General features: G+C 40.6%; 1 protein-coding gene across 1 annotated transcript in view; it reads left to right on the top strand.

The window, feature by feature from the left end:
- Positions 1-16,158, top strand: part of Cds1 (CDP-diacylglycerol synthase 1) — an 84,298-nt gene that overhangs the window by 13,083 nt on the left and 55,057 nt on the right. The window contains exon 2 of the mRNA XM_045144464.1: positions 5,405-5,532. Coding sequence (XP_045000399.1) covers positions 5,405-5,532 — 128 coding nt within the window. The remainder of the gene's footprint in view (positions 1-5,404; positions 5,533-16,158) is intronic.

Below are 16,158 nucleotides of genomic sequence, written 5' to 3'. Positions count from 1 at the left end.
GTCTGCAAACCTATGTCTTTTGGTTGGGGCATTAAGGCCGTTTATATTAAGAGATATTATTGAAAGGTGTGTATTTATGTTTGCCATTTTTTTTTTTTAAATTTTATTTATTTATTTGAGAGCGACAGACACAGAGAGAAAGACAGATAGAGGGAGAGAGAGAGAATGGGCGCACCAGGGCTTCCAGCCTCTGCAAACGAACTCCAGACACATGCGCCCCCTTGTGCATCTGGCTAACGTGGGACCTGGGGAACCGAGCCTCGAACCAGGGTCCTTAGGCTTCACAGGCAAGCGCTTAACCGCTAAGCCATCTCTCCAGCCCTGCCATTTTTTTTTCTTTTTTTTGTGGTTCCAGTTCTACCTGTGCTCTCTTGTGTTAACTAGTATTTGAGTATTGCTTGTTTTTTTAGGTTCCTTATATGTGTGCTTTTCCTTTTCTTCAGCATGGAGGATTCTATCAAGTATTTTCTGTAGAGCTGGTTTTGTCTTCAAATACTCCTTTAACCTGCTTTTGTCATAGAATGTCCTTATTTCTCCGTCTATTTGAATGGATAGCTTTGCAGGATAAAGTAATCTTGGTTGACAGTTGTTATCTTTTAGAACTTGGAATATATCACTCCAAGCCCTTCTGGATTTTAAAGTTTGTGTTGAATAATCTGCTGGAATCCTGATGGGCTTAATTTTTAGGTAACTTGATTTTTCTCTCTAACTGCTTTCAATATTTTTTCTTTGGTGTGTGTGTTTGGAAGTTTGATTATAATATGGCAAGGAGAGGTTCTTTCCAGGTTTTGTCTGGCTGGGGTTCTAAAGGCTTCCTGTATCTTCATTGGCACCTCTTTCCCAATTTGGGGAAAATTTTCTTCTATGATTTTGTTGAAGACGCCTACTATGCCTTTGGAGTGGAATTCTTCTCCTTCTACTATGCCCTGAATTCTTATATTGGATCTTTTCATAGTGTCCCGAATATCTTGAAATTCCCACTCACACTTTTCTATAAGTTTGTCTTTCTTTTTGTTGGACTGTATTAGATCTGCCACCTGGTCTTCTAGCTTAGATATTCTGTCCTCTCCTTCATCCATTCTATTGGTGAGATTTTTTACAGAGTTTTTTATTTCATTAACTGTGTTCTTCATTGCTAGTAATTCTGACTGGTTTTTCTTTATTATTTCTATTTCCTTATTTATGTCTTGTATTGCCTTCTTTATTTCATGAAATTGGTGTCCTGCATCTTCTTTGATTTCCTCTTTGATTTCTTTGATTTGTTCTTTGACCTCTTTGAACATATTTACAATCATTCTTTTGAAATATTAGGCATTTCCTCAAACTCGTTCTCACTGGAGGTCATTTCTGATGCATTAATACTTTTAGGTGGATTTATATCATCTTGCTTTTTAGTGTTTCTTGTGTTATAATGTATATATATTTTGCATCTTGGATTAAGGTAATGCTTGGATTTTCTAGCTAGCTGGGTATTCTTAGCTGTATCAATTGATTTGATGTTATATATTTTCAGGGTAGGAGCTTAAGGTGTTAGGTGTGGCTCTTAAGACTCTCAGAGTATCTACAAAGGTGCTCCTAGGGGTTGAGTTTCCCTGCTATGAGAGTATTCAAGTAGGAGTGGAATAAAATACCAGGTAGATTCTAAAATTTAACTAAACACTGTACACATTCAATCAGAAACAGCCCCAAGTATGTATGCAAGAGTAGTTATTATAACGACTAGATCCTCTATCAACAAAGAGGTTAAGATTTCTGGTCTGTTGAGGGATCCAAGTTAGCTTGTAACCAAGTGAGACCCTTCCCTGGTGCTATCCCAGTTACCTTGGATGATTTTGGTCTCAGTCAAGTTGCTGCCTGGGTCATCGGGCTGTTGTTCTGATTTCTGGAGCTGGGCACTGGCTTTTCCTGTGAGGCAGACCGAGCCTGGCAACTGTGGCCTTGCATATCAGCACCCCTGCTGCTGGAACTGCTGGTGCTAAAGCTGCCGCTGCTGGGTCTGTCGCTGCTGCTGCTGCTGAAGCTGCTGCTGCTGGGTCCACCGCTGCTGCTGCCTCTGCTGCTGCTGCTGCTGGGTCTACCTCTGCTGCCGCTACTGGATCTGCTGCTGCTGGAGCCGCTGATGTTGCTCCCGGACTCTGTTCCTGCTTGGGTCCCACTGTAGGCCCAAGTTGGCGTGGCCGGGTCCCAGGACCGCTGCTTGTTGGCTGGAGTTGGGCTCAGGCAGTGGGGGAGGGGAGGGAGCTGCAGCTGCTCTGGTTCTCTTGCTGCTCCACTGTGTTCTACCTCATGGTCTGCTCCTCCGCTGCTCACTGCCGCTCTCCCTTCACGTTTCCTGAGTTGCGGAGAGCGCGGTGTGAGGCGAAGCTCCTGCACCTGGCTCTTCCTGCAGCTGGAGCCGAGCTTGGTGGCTTTCTGGTGCGCCACTGCTGCTGTGGTTGGCGGAGCTGCTGGGGCTGCTTTTGCCGGCCTGTGTGGACTCTGGATGCTCTGGATCTCTTCTACTTCTCCACTGCTGCTTCAATTTCTTATACACCTCACTTTTTAGTAAAAGTGTGTATTTTGCTGAGTTTTTTTTGGTCTTTTCCCCCCTAGGCTGCTTTGGTGTGGTTCCTACGCCACCATCTTATCCGGAATCTGTTAAAATATTTGCCCATGTTTTTTAATTGGGCTGTGTGTTGTATTACTGAGTTTTGAGTCCTTTCTGTGTTTTAGATGTAAGACCATTACCAAATATGATTGACAAATATTTCTCCTAGGTAGCCTTCTCAGTCCCTGAACAGTCTTTTGAAAATACAAAATGCTAGTTTTGTTGTTTTTATTTTTGTATAGATCATTTTTTCGTTGACATACTTAAGGAAAGTCTTTGGGAACTAACCCAAGATCCTAGAGATTTTATGGAAGTTCCTGTGGTTGATTTTTATTTTTAACATGTGGTGTGAATATGGCCAAAATTCTCTTTATTTTTTGTAGTCCTTTCTATTGAATTATATTTTTATTAAAATATTTATTTGGGGGGAAGAGAGAGAGAGCAAGAATATGAATATGGTAATGCCAGGACCTCTAGCTGCTGCAAATGAACCCCAGGTGCATGTACTATTTTGTGCATCTGGCTGTATGTAGGAAATGGGGAATTGAACCCAGGTCTTAAGAAATAAATGAAGTAGAAATTAGCAGTTTAAATGTTGTAATCAAGAGCAGGATAGCTGTGCAGAAGGTGAGAGGTGAGGTTTAGACACATCCCTGTTACTGTTAAGTGTACTAAGAAAGGGTTTACAGAGTAAGTTATCATTTCTAAGAGCACAATTTGAATTTCACTCCAGAGCTTCTCTCTTCAAATGTGGAAATCACAGCCTTCATTTCCTTGGGGTTTTTCACGGTGCTCATTAGGGTAGAAGTAGAACAAATACAGGCAGGTCCTGACTCCTAGTCTTGTGCTCTTGTGGCATTGTGATGTGGCCTTAGAGAGCCACTTCCATTGGCCACCATTTCCACCTCCACTCCACCACCCTTTGTTTTGTTGTCTATTTATTGCAGCCAATCACCATTGTTCTGCTGTTATGGGACCGTGTCTGTTTCATTTGTCATTTTTAGCATAGTGCCACATTTATTTAATTGTTAAATAAAACAATTATAGTTGGTAACTGAAGTTTTATTTTTGCTGTTTGCTATCTAAAATTAGAATGTTATTTGGTAAGCCACTTAATGAAGAATTTGAAGACCTGATTTAATCATAGTAACAACTCATTTGTTAAGTCTGGCACACTATAACTAAATGCTTTATGGTTGGGAGGAAGAAACAGTTCAGAGGGGTTTATGGGTCCTGAAAAATCCATACTGACACTCTTTGTCACAAAGTCCTCATGCTCCTGCAGCCCACAATATAAATATGCTATTCTTGTGTACATACTCTTAAAAGCCAGTTTGGATTTTAAATAACTTAAAAGAAATATGAGAGCTAAAACTAATATTTTTGATAATTGTATCTCTGTCAGAAAAGTAGAAATTTTGATATCCACTTAAAAATATTTTTGTTTATGAGAGACTGAGAATGGATGTGCCAGGGCCTCTTTCTATCCACTGCAAACCAACTCTAGACACATGCACCACCATGTGTATCTGACCTACGTGGCATCTGGGGAATTGAACCTGAGTCCTTAAGCTTCACAGGCACTTTACCACTAAGCCATCTCTCCAGCCTAGGATACCATTTGACTAGTTCATTGGGGTTGTTTTTTGAAGTTCTAATAAAAATGATAGAAATTAATATTCATGTTGGTATGCTTATATGAGCTAGTCTTATTGCCAATGCTTGAATTGTCAATTAAAACAAGAAATTTGGGCTGGGGGGATGGCTTAGTGGTTAAAGCATTTGCCTACAAAGCTGAAGGATCCAGGTTCTATTCCCCAGGACCCACGTTAACCAGATGCACAAGGGGGCGCATGTATCTGGAGGTCATTTGCAGTGGCTGATGGCCCTGGCTTGCCCATACACATTCACTCACTCTCCTTCTCTGTCAAATAAATAAAAATAAAAAAATATTTTAAAAAAGAAATTTAAACAGCTGATTAGAAACTACACAAAAATAACATCCTATTCTTCCATTTAAGTTGCAAAGATAGTATTTCATTATTTCAATAAATTTCCAATTTAAAAATAATCTGAGCTGCTCATATGTGTTTTGTTTGAATTAATCCTTATATTAGAATTTTTAAATATAATTTATTCATTTTCAAGCAGAGAGAGAGAAGAGAGACAGAGAGAGAAAGAGTGGACATGCCAGGACCTCCAGCCACTGCAAACAAACTCCAGATGCATGTGCCCCTTGTGCATCTGCCTAATGTGGGTCCTGGGGAATAGAACCTGGATCCTTTGGCTTTGTAGGCAAATGCCTTAACCACTAAGCCATCTCTCCAGTCCCTATATTAGAATTTTAACAAAAATAAACTCTCTCAACAAATAGTTATAGTGATGTTTGGTATGCAATATAAGTTGTTTCTAAAAATTTATTTCTCACTAGGATTGAACCCAGAACTTCTAACATGCTTGGCAAACACTTTACTACTGAACCACACCCCTAGTCCAATAGCTGTTTCTTTGTTTCAGATTATAAAACTCAATTTTAGCACACTGAGCAATAAATAGATGAAACAAACAGTAAACAAAAAGATTGGCAAGTATGTGCTTTAAAAATATTTTGCATTGGGAATGGTGGTGTACACCTCTAATCCCAACACTCTGGAGGCTGAGATGGGGGTGGGAGGGGTGGTGGTCAGAGTTAGAGGCCAGCATTGGCTACTCAGTGAGCTCTAGGCCAGCCTTGACACTACCTGGAGAGACCTCATCTCAGAAACACACACATAGATACACATAATGAAAGTGATTTTCCTTTGTCTTTAATTTTAGGAAACTGATATTGATGACAGATATGGAGATTTGGATTGTAGAGGAGATTCTGATGTCCCCGAAATCCCACCATCCTTGGATAGAACCCCTGAGGTACTCCAGAAAGCACTGTCTGGTTTATCTTCAAGGTATGATTGGATGAAGACAAGTAATAAGCATTGGGTTATCCTTTTCCATGTAATACACTGAGATTTTTGTTGTGTTGAAACCATGAATGAGATGTTTAAACGTTTTAGCCACTTATTTGTGAGGTGCAGTCTTACTGCTGGATATAATACTCCGGTTTAATTTTTCAGACTTCGTGCACTGGGAGAGAACTGTGCAAAGTGACACAACAGGAAATGGTTCACTCCCCAAGACCGCTGTGTTTACCACCTCAGTCCTTTGCTCTGGTATTAGAATATCTGATAAATAAAGTTATATATTTTCTGTTTTCCAAATGTCAGAAAGAAATAGGCCTTTTTTCCCCTTTTAGTTGAGTATAAGACTCAAAAACAATTCAGTGTTTTGTATTTATGCTACATTTTCAAATATATAATTTCTTCTAATTTTATATTGCCTTCCTTTGTATACTTTAGTAATATGAATTATAAAATTTATGAAAGGAAGGAAATGTTAAGTGAAATGTTGTGTAGTGGTATAGAATAGTAATGCTTCCGGCAGTTTTGACTGTGCCACAGAGAAATACCTTTGCGACCACAGACCAAATACCTTTGAGACATAAATGTATATTTTTATCTTCTGCAAGAATGTTATGAAGTCTGATACTATCATATGTAATAATGTCCGATTTTATTTTGTTCAGTGCTGTTCTCTGCTAGTTAACAAGACATGCAGGGTGCAACTTACTAAGTTGACTTTACTACCGAAAGATGAAGTCGTATGTAGTACATATATCAGGAGTTTTTTTTTCTTTACCCTCACACCATACATCATGTCTGATTCCTAAATCCACATGGTGTTTCCCTCACCAGCAAGCAAGCAATTCTGCAAGGGATACCACTGGGTGGCCTTGACCCCAGTTCAGTTCTGGTACTGTCTACTGGGGACAGTAACAGAGGGCTCAGTAACATGGGTACATGGTCACCACTCTTGGAGATGCCAGTTACAAGTCTGGGCCTTCAGAACCTCAGCCTGAGCAGATACATTGTGGGGCTCTCACATCTCCCTCTGTAGGCTCAGTTAGTTTGCTAGAGCAGCCCTCAGACCTCAGGGAGGGAGAGACACAGGCGAAGACATGTAGAGAGCAAGGTCTGAGAGTCTCAAACATAGGATTCCAAGTCCATGGAGTTTGGGTCACCTCTCTCCTGGCCTGAAGCTGTGTTCCTGTTTGCTTTCCTGAAGTCCACCATGCCAGTTGTCCAGAAGCTCTCTGAATGACATCATTTCAGTTTTCTGGAGACCTCATTACACAGGCATGATGGAGGCATGGGCAACTGAGGGGAACTGTGAGGGACTAAGCAGGTCTTTCTTTTCAGAGTGTTCCTGGCCTCTCCAGACAGCATTCCTTTCCTTTTCATCTTCCCTTCCCCTTCTCCTTCCCCTTCCCTTCCCTTCCCCTTCCCTCCTGATATGGGGACCTTCTGACTGAATGCTTCCAGACAAGATTGGGCAGATCATTTCACTATGGCCAGCTCAAAGATAGAAAGATTAGAGTGTACTTTTTGTTTCTGTGAACTGCCTTGAGGAAGGGAAATTCTAATTTCTAGAGGGCCTGCCTGCCTGCCTTCAAGAGGAAAAGGAGCGGGCAAGGAGGGAGCAGGTCAGAGAGATTGTGTTTCATGAAGGCTGCTTTGGAGGTCTGCCTTGCCCAGTAGTAATCTAGTCATTTATAAAATAAGGGCTATAGGAGTTGTGTGCTGGGGACTGTGAGTGAATACTGAAAATGTATGTCACAACCTTTAGAATAAGTTGGTTCAAAGAGAGGGTTTGTATTTTGTAACTAGTGGAGCAGAGCAGAGCTGTCTTGGAGTCATCTGGTAATTATCATCACAGTTTTTACTCATGGTTGGTTGCAAGACCCAGTTCACAGATGGAATTTTACTTTAAATCTCATCAGGTCTGTCTCACACCTGAGTTTTGTTTTTTTTTTTTTTTTTTTTGTAGTTCAATGTTCTGGAAGAATGATGCTGGATTCTCATGTGTCACTCATTTGACCAATCTCCGTAATGATATTTTTGGGATATAAAATAACAGCTAATTTTTATTGAGAATATTCAGTATGCTAGGTACTGTTTCAAATACTTAACATCCTGATAGATTTTTCCAAGCAATGTTGCCACACAGTTGTGGTTATAATTGTCTTATGAATGATGACTTCTGAGGCCTACAGAAATGATTCCAGGAGACAAGTAGCTAGTGAGTGATGGAGACACATTCTGAACCCAGGCTTTATTCTGACTAATATTGTTTATGAGAGGATTAGTTATAAAAACAGAAAAACAGGTCATATAATACTGTGTACAAGTGAATTAGATATCACAAAACAGTGTAATCTTCTCAAGAAACTTCTCTATAAAGATTATATGAGGGGCTGGAAAGATGGCTTAGTGGTTAAGTGTTTGCCTGCAAAGCCAGAGGACCCAAGTTTGATTCTGCAGGACCCATGTAAGCCAGACACACAAGGTGGCACGTGAGTCTGGAGTTTGTTTGCAGTGGCTGGAGGCCCTGGTGTGTCCATTTTCTCCCTGTCTCTTTCTCTCTCTCTGCCTCATTCCCTCTATCAAATAAATAAATAAATAAATAATGTATATATATATATATATATATATATATATTTTAAAAGATGGAATGAGTGCTGGGATTCAGTAAAGTTTTCAAGTGTGAGAACCTGAATTCAGTCTCAAATTTAAACAAATTCTGCGTGTGATGGGAGAGGCAGAGACAAGAGGATCCCTGGGGTTCGCTAACCAGTCTAACCAGTCAGTGAGCTCTAGGTCCATGAGAGACCCTGTTTTTAAAAACATGGATGATGGGCTGGAGAGATGGCTCAGAGGCTAAGGTACTTGCCTGTAAAGCCTCATAACCTGAGTTTGATTCCCTAGTACCCACGTAAAAGCAGATGCACAGGGCCACATGCATCTGGAATGTGTTTGCAGCATGCCCATTCTCTCTGAACCTCGGTTGCTCTTCCTTCTCTCTCTGCCTGCAAATAAATAAAAATATTTTAAAAAATATGGATGACACTTCAGAATGTCTTCTGATCTATACATGTGCACCCACGTGTACCCTCACATGAACACACATACAGATGCTATGGATATTTCAAAATCTGATTATTATATATTTTAGCTTCCTTTTAAGAATCACATAGGTTTATTTATGTGTGTGTGTGTATGTGTGTGCGTGCGTGCGTGTGCGTGCGTGTGTAAGTACATACATATGTATGGGCATGCATATGCCATGACACACAGTGGAAGCCAGATAACCTCTGTTCTGTCCTTTAGCCTTCTTTTTTTTTTTTTTTTTCCGAGGTAGGGTCTCACTGTGGTCCAGGCTGACCTGGAATTAACTTTGTCATCTCAGGGTGGCCTTGAGCTCATGGCAATCCTCCTACCTCTGCCTCCCGAGTGCTGGGATTAAAGGCGTGCGCCACCACGCCCAGCTCCTTTAGTCTTCTTTTGAGACAGAATCTCTGTTTCTCTGCTCCCTGTGCCAGTGCCTATCTACCTAGCCTGCAAGTTTCTGGATTCTCCTGGCTTTGCCTCCCATTAGGATTATAGACACATGTGCCACTTTGTGACCAACTTTATGCAAGTGCTAGGGAGGATTGAACTCAAGCCAGCAGGATGCAAGCAAGTGCCATTAAACTGCCAAGCCATATCCCCAGCTCTGATGTCTCTTTTTAAAAAAAAATTTAATTTTAATTTATTTATTTGAGAGAGAGAATGGACATGCCAGCCCCTGCAAACAAATTCCAGATGTGTGTGCCACCTTGTGCATCTGGCTTACATACGTTCTGGGGATTCGAACCAGGGTTCTTTGGTTTTGCAGGCAAGCGCCTTAACCACTAAGCTTTCTCCCCATCCCCCTAGCTTCTTTTGCACTTAACAAACTGAAAGGGCACTGACTTACAGAGACTTAGAATTTGTGGATACACAGGATTAAAATCCTCATTATGATCGTGTACACCTTTCTTTCTCTCTCTCTCTCTCCCCCTCTCCCTTTCCTTCCTTCCTTCCTTCCTTCCATCCATCCATCCATCCATCCATCCATCCATCCATGTGGTGTGGTGTTTGTGCCTTTGCAGTGCGCCATGCCTGTGGCGGCCAGAGCAAAATGTTGGATGTTTTGCTCTATTGCTTTCCCACTCATCCATATTTGAACTGGAGTCTCTTATTGATAGTGGTGTGTTTTAGTAAGTTCCACACTGCTGAGATGAACCCCCAAACCAGATATAATTGATGGGTGGATGCTATTTATTTCAGGCTTGTAGATCCAGGGGAAGTTCAGTAATGGTGGAAGAAGCTAGCCCCCTTTCATAGATCCAAGCAGAGAGAAAAACCACCACCAGAACTACCAAAAGCAAGAGCCGTAAGTGGCAACCAAACAACAGGGAACCCAGGCAGAACTCAGTCTGCATACACTAGGCTGGAATTCAGATTCACTGCAAACACACCTTTGAGATGGACACCCCAGGATCTGACCTCGAGTAAAACCTCTTCCAGCTAAGTGCCTGGAAATCCAAGTTACAAGCTTTAATAGATTCAAACTACTACATAGCATTTGCTATTTTCTGCAAACCGAGGTTATTTCCCTGGTCTCTGCTTCCCTTTGCAGGCTTGAAGTTAACCTTATGGCCACACCCAGGTGTTTACATGAGGTCCTGGAGATTCTAATGGACAGTTTCATGGCCTTAAGTCCCTTAGGCTTGCACTGGATGTGCACTTAGCCAGTAAGCTGTCTCTACAGCCTAAAATTCCCATTTTCTGTCAGGTGCAGATCCTGTCTGTACCTGAGGCTTGCTTGGTTGCTCATCTGTCAGTGTGTGACCAGACCAACATCTTTATGACTCATGGTGCTTGTGTCTGTAAAAAGATTATTAAACATCTTCATTAACTTAAAAAAATTAATTTGCTAGGACAGAGAGAGAGACAGAGACAGACAGAGACAGACAGACAGACAGACAGACAGACAAGACAGACAGACAGATAGGAGTATCTATGTGGCTTCTGGTTCCTGCTAATGAACACCAGATACATGCGTCCATTTGTACATCTGGCTTTATGTGGGTGCTGGGAAGTTGAACCTAGACCCACATGCCCTGCATGCAAGCATGTTCAACCACTGAGCCATCTTCCCAGATACCTCATTAAGTTTTGAAATGAAAACCATTTACTAATTGTTCTAACAATATGACATTTTATATCACATAGGTGATTTGGTTCATGTGTAACCACTAAGGATGATACTTTTTTTTTCTTTCAGCCATACAAGGGATAGACCTCAGGACCTGGGGTGTGCTAAGCATCTACCACTAAGGTAGATGCTCTTTACAGATAATGTTTAATTATGTACAAAAAATTTCATTTGTAGCTCCTATGGTCCTGTGGATATTAGATTGAAATGAATTTTTTACCTGAATTATCCATAGGCAAGTTGTTGATGTGATGATTTGATCCTAAAATTGTGGCTTTCCTCATGTGATCACTGTTAGCATGGTAAAGAAAATTAAGAATTTTGATTTTATATCTAGAGCATCCATTTCATTTTAGTAGCAGTGATTTTCTGCTCTACATATGGTGGTATGTTTTTAATTCAAGGATTCATCCCAGAAAAAAAAAAGTTTTGGTTATAGTATATTAATATGCATAGCATACTATAAAAGTATCCTCACAGGAGAGAATAGAGGACAGGAGTGGATTGGAAGAGGGTTCATCAAAATTAAAGATATTATAAATCATCCATATGGACACCTACCTCTTCAGTAACAAAATAAAATATCTATGGTATTATATTTAGGAACATTATTAACATGTGTTATGATATGTGTGTGTGTGTACACACACACACACACACACACACACACAGACATATACTGTTCATAAAGTTCATGTGTTAAAACCTTGAATCCTAGTAGAAAAAAAGAGCTGAGAAGCATAGCGTAATAAGAAGTGACTAGGTCATAGAGGTTAAGCCCCGATGAATAGATTAATGTCATTACCTTGGAGTGGGATAGTTACCACAAAAGTAGACTTGTTATAGAAGTGAGTTCTCTTGCTCATGTCCCCCTTGCCCTTGGCCTTCCACCATGGGGTGATGAAGATTTGATGTCACACCTGGGTACTGACTTCTCTTGTGGACATTTCATGTTGCTGGGATGAACATCTAAACCAGACAGTTTTCAGGAGGAAAGGATTTATTTTAAGCCTACAGATCCAGGAAGAAGTTCCATTAGTGGCAGAAGAAGCTGATTCCATGCATCCAGAGAGAAAAACTATAGCAAACAAAACACCAGCACACACACAAACCCACCAGAACTCAGATCTCTCTGCATACCCTTTGGCTGGAATTCAGATCCACCCCCAGTGACACCTCTCCAGTCAGGTGGCCAGAGATCCATGTCACAAGTTTTATCCGAGTTTGTGGTAGACCTACATTCAACCTACCACAACTTCCCAGTCACCAGAATTATGACAAGTAAATCTCTACTGTTTATAAATTATCCAGTTTTAAGTGTGTTGATATAGCAGCAGAAAATGAACAAATGACAGAGTATTAGTGAATAAATTTATTATGTTTAAGTATGTGTTTATTTTCTATGTACTTAACTTTATATTAGACATTCTTGGAAAACTTGGAGGAGAATCATTTGAAATAAACCACTTGAATTTTTATTTAATTGGGAGAGAAAATATCTAGATTAAACAAAAATAAGTAGTGCTTTCTTGGCATAATGGCAGTTTAGACACACCCTCTGGGCCATCTGGGAAATGAGAATAAGGAAGATAGACTATTCCAGATGGAGAAAGAGATTCAACACTTTGGAAAGTTCACAAAGGTAATAGCATACCCCAAAACTGCAGAGAGAAAGCAGGCAGTACACCAAAAGCAAGAGAGCCAAGCTGAGCCCAGCCCTAGCTGCACAACTTCCTCACCGTGGGGAAGCAGAATTTCATCTGGTTGCTGCTTCTCTTCCCTCACTGAGCAGTACTGAGGGTTGAGCCTGCAAGGGCATGATGCTCTACTGGAAGATCTCCTAAAAGAACTGAAAGAGCTTTACAAATCTACATATGTGTGTATCCCAGCATAGAAGTGCAGGAAATGTGAAAGGCAAGCCAGTGTGATTCTTGAAAAGATTATAAGTCCAACTCTTGAATCCAAAGATACCGAGACAGGTAAAATGCTGGGTGAAGAGAGAGAATGATCAGTAATCTGAAAGAGAGTACAGATAACAGATGACTTAGCCTAGGTCCTGGAGTGGAGTGTCAACAACTTGGAAGCAAAATTCATCTATAGACTTGAGATTTCTGAAGGTAAAAAACCAAAATGCTGGGCTGGAGAGATGGCTCAGTGGTTAAAGGTGCTTGTGTACAAAGTTTGATAGTTTGGCTTCAGTTCCCCAGTACTTTCATAAATCCAGATGCAGAGTATGGCACATGTTTGGAGTTTGTTTGCAGGGGCAGGAGGACCTCATGTGCCTATTCTTTCTCCCCCCACCCCCACCCTCCCTCTCTTGCTCACTCGCTCTCTCTCTGCAATAAATATTTTTAAAAATGAAATACTGGAAATGAAAACTTAAAGACTTAACAACAAAAAAACACAGGGGAAATCATAACCAACAAGCTTGACCAAGTAGAAACCTATGAGGGATAGAAGACAAGGTTGATGAACTACTACCCTCATACTAGCAAGAAGAAAAATGAGTATACCCACAATGTCTAAGAACTCTGGGACGTGACCAGGAATCAAAACCCAAGAGTATATGGGGCAGAAGGAGGAGTGAGACCAACATTGTAGACACATAGAATCTGTTCAATGAAATTAGGGCAGAAAATGTGTGAAACTCAAGGGCATTTGAGACCAGAGAAGAATCTGACCAGGCCATTTCAGACCACCACTCCAGCACTGCCTAGCATGCCTCAATGGATACTGTGAGAAAGACAGTCAACCACAACAACACAGGAAAGAATAAATGTCATGAGAGGATGAGATGAACAAAGGAGAGCTAGGAGAGATCCATCATGTGTAACACCATAAGCCAGCAAACCCTCACCCTTATACAGAAGAAAGGAAAGAATAATCCAGCCAGCAAAATGAGCAGCAAAACCACAGAAATTAGGAAGCACCCCTCAACAATAAACCTTAAATGCAATTGGTGTCAACTCACCAGGCAGACGGGCTTACTATATTAAACAACTAGACCTGAATATCTGCTGTTTCTAAGTAACACATCACTGGTAAAGGAACCACAGACTAAAAGTCAAAGGCTAGGCATCTACCAAGCAAATGGAAGCCAAAAAACAAGCTGATGAGGCTATTCTGATATCCAGTGAAGTAAACTCTAAATCAGAATTAGAATAAAGAAGGCCAGTACTTACTAATAAAGGAAAAAATTCATCAAGAAGATATAACAGGTGTGGGTGTGTGTTCCAAAATCAACTGATTTAATAAAATTAACTTTAAAATGATGTTCATTTTCTAGTGGCTATATAAAAGGTCAGATAGGTTCTGATATAGTAATGTGTGACTTCAGTTCCCCACTTTCATCTTTGGGTAGGCCATCCAAACTAATAATCAACAACATAAAAAACTAAAAAATTAACTACACTATAGATCAGATTTAACTGGTGTATATACAGAATATTCCATCCAACAGATATAGATACACATTCTTCTTAGAGTCCCATAGGACTTTTTTGAAGGTAGAACATATTCTAGGTTGCGGAGCAAGGTCTTTTCTTTTCTTTCTTTTTTTTGGTGTCTGGGTGTGCACATGCGTGTGGATTTGGTATGTATGTGTGCAGATGTGTCATCCCAGGCACACACACACAGGCCAGAGAAGACATTCTCTATCATTCTTCTACCTTATTTACTCACGTCAGGATCTCTTACTGAACCTGAAGATTGTTGGGGTTTCTTGCTAGCTTGAGACCCAGGGATCCTCTAGTTTCCATCTCCCTTAATACTGGGGTTACAGGCATACTTGACCATACCTACTAGGTGCTGGGGGTCACACTCAGGTCCTCGTGCTTGCACAAGTACCCTATCTGCTGAGCCATTTCCCAGCTCCCACAAAGAAAATTCTAACAAATACAAAAGAATTGAAATAATTTCTCATATTTTATCAGATCATAGTGGAACAAATGAGTCACTAGCTAAAGAAACTACAGACAACTACAAAATACTTGGAAACTGAATAGTACAATCTTGTGATTAATGGGTCATTGAGGAAACCAGAGAAGAGATTGAGAAATGCCTAGAATCTACAGTCACTGAGAAATCAAGCTGGTGTTGAATAGAAAACCTCCTCCCTGTAGCCCAGCCAACTGAAAGCTGAAAAGGCTGCCCTGTATGCAGTCTCATGGGAGACGGAAGTCATCAGCAATAAGAACAGTGAACACTGGAAACCTCAAGTTTGGCCAGACAGGCCAAATGACTGAACGAGTGCAATAATGGCATGTCTGCTCTGGGGAAAACCAACTACTTTCTAATTGGACTGAAGGCCCACTCTATGGGAGAAATACATGCCTGGTACTGAAAACCTAATCAAAAGTCTATGGCAAGGGAGGTCATGAGCCTTACAGGTATAAAGCCTGCCCTTATCTGGATAAATACATATATTATTCTCACCAAATTACCCTGAAAGCACTTTACTTAATGTTCATGTTCATATATTAATGCTACTCACTTCTGGTTAGAGAAGCTTCTTTTTTCAGATGGTGATGACCACTGGGATGATCCAGAAGGTAACATAATGCTGAGAAGAAGGGATGGAGGGGTGTCTAGCACTGAAACATCTCACACCCTGCAAGGCTCAGGGTCCATTGTAGAAGAGGTAGCAGAAAGAATGTAAGAGCCAAAGGAAGAGTACCACACCTTAAATACAACTGCCTAGACAGAAATTGGCCTGGATATCCATGACCTCACAGTGCCTAGCAATACCTAATAAGACCTCATAATAGGAGAAAAAAAATGACAACATCAAATTTAAAGAGAGACTAATGGAGAGAGAGGGGGATATGAGGATATGACGGAGAATATAGTTATGAAGGGGAAAGTGGGGGAGGGGAGGGATATACCATGGTTTGTTGTCTATAAGTATAGACGTTGTCAATAAAATATATATATAACATATATATATATATTTTATATATATGTACATATGTATAAAGTATTTAAAAATGTCTAGAATCTAATGAAAGTTAAAGTAGAACTTACTGGAACCTTTGAAATACAACCAAGACAGTTCTCAGAGGACAGTTTAGCTATTAGAGCAAGGCAGAAATTAATGCAAAGGAGACTACATGAACAATACATACACACAGAAAGAGTTGATTCTTTGAACAAATAAGCAAGATTGATAAACCCCTAGCCAAATTAACCATAAGAGAAGAGCAAATTATTACAACTAGAGATGAAAACAAAGAGCTGGGTGTGCCATGCTTTTAATCCCAGCACTCTTGGAGGCAGAGGTAGGAGGATCACCCTGAGTTCGAGGCCACCCTGAGACTACATAGTGAATTCTAGGTCAGTCTGGGCCAGAAAGAGACCTTACCTCAAAAACAACAACAAAAGAATAGAGATGAAAACAA

This window comes from Jaculus jaculus, chromosome 2 (genome assembly GCF_020740685.1).
Source record: "Jaculus jaculus isolate mJacJac1 chromosome 2, mJacJac1.mat.Y.cur, whole genome shotgun sequence".
NCBI classification, from domain to species: Eukaryota; Metazoa; Chordata; class Mammalia; order Rodentia; family Dipodidae; genus Jaculus; species Jaculus jaculus.
Note: the sequence above shows the minus strand (reverse complement) of the source record. Positions and strands in the feature narration are given on the sequence as shown.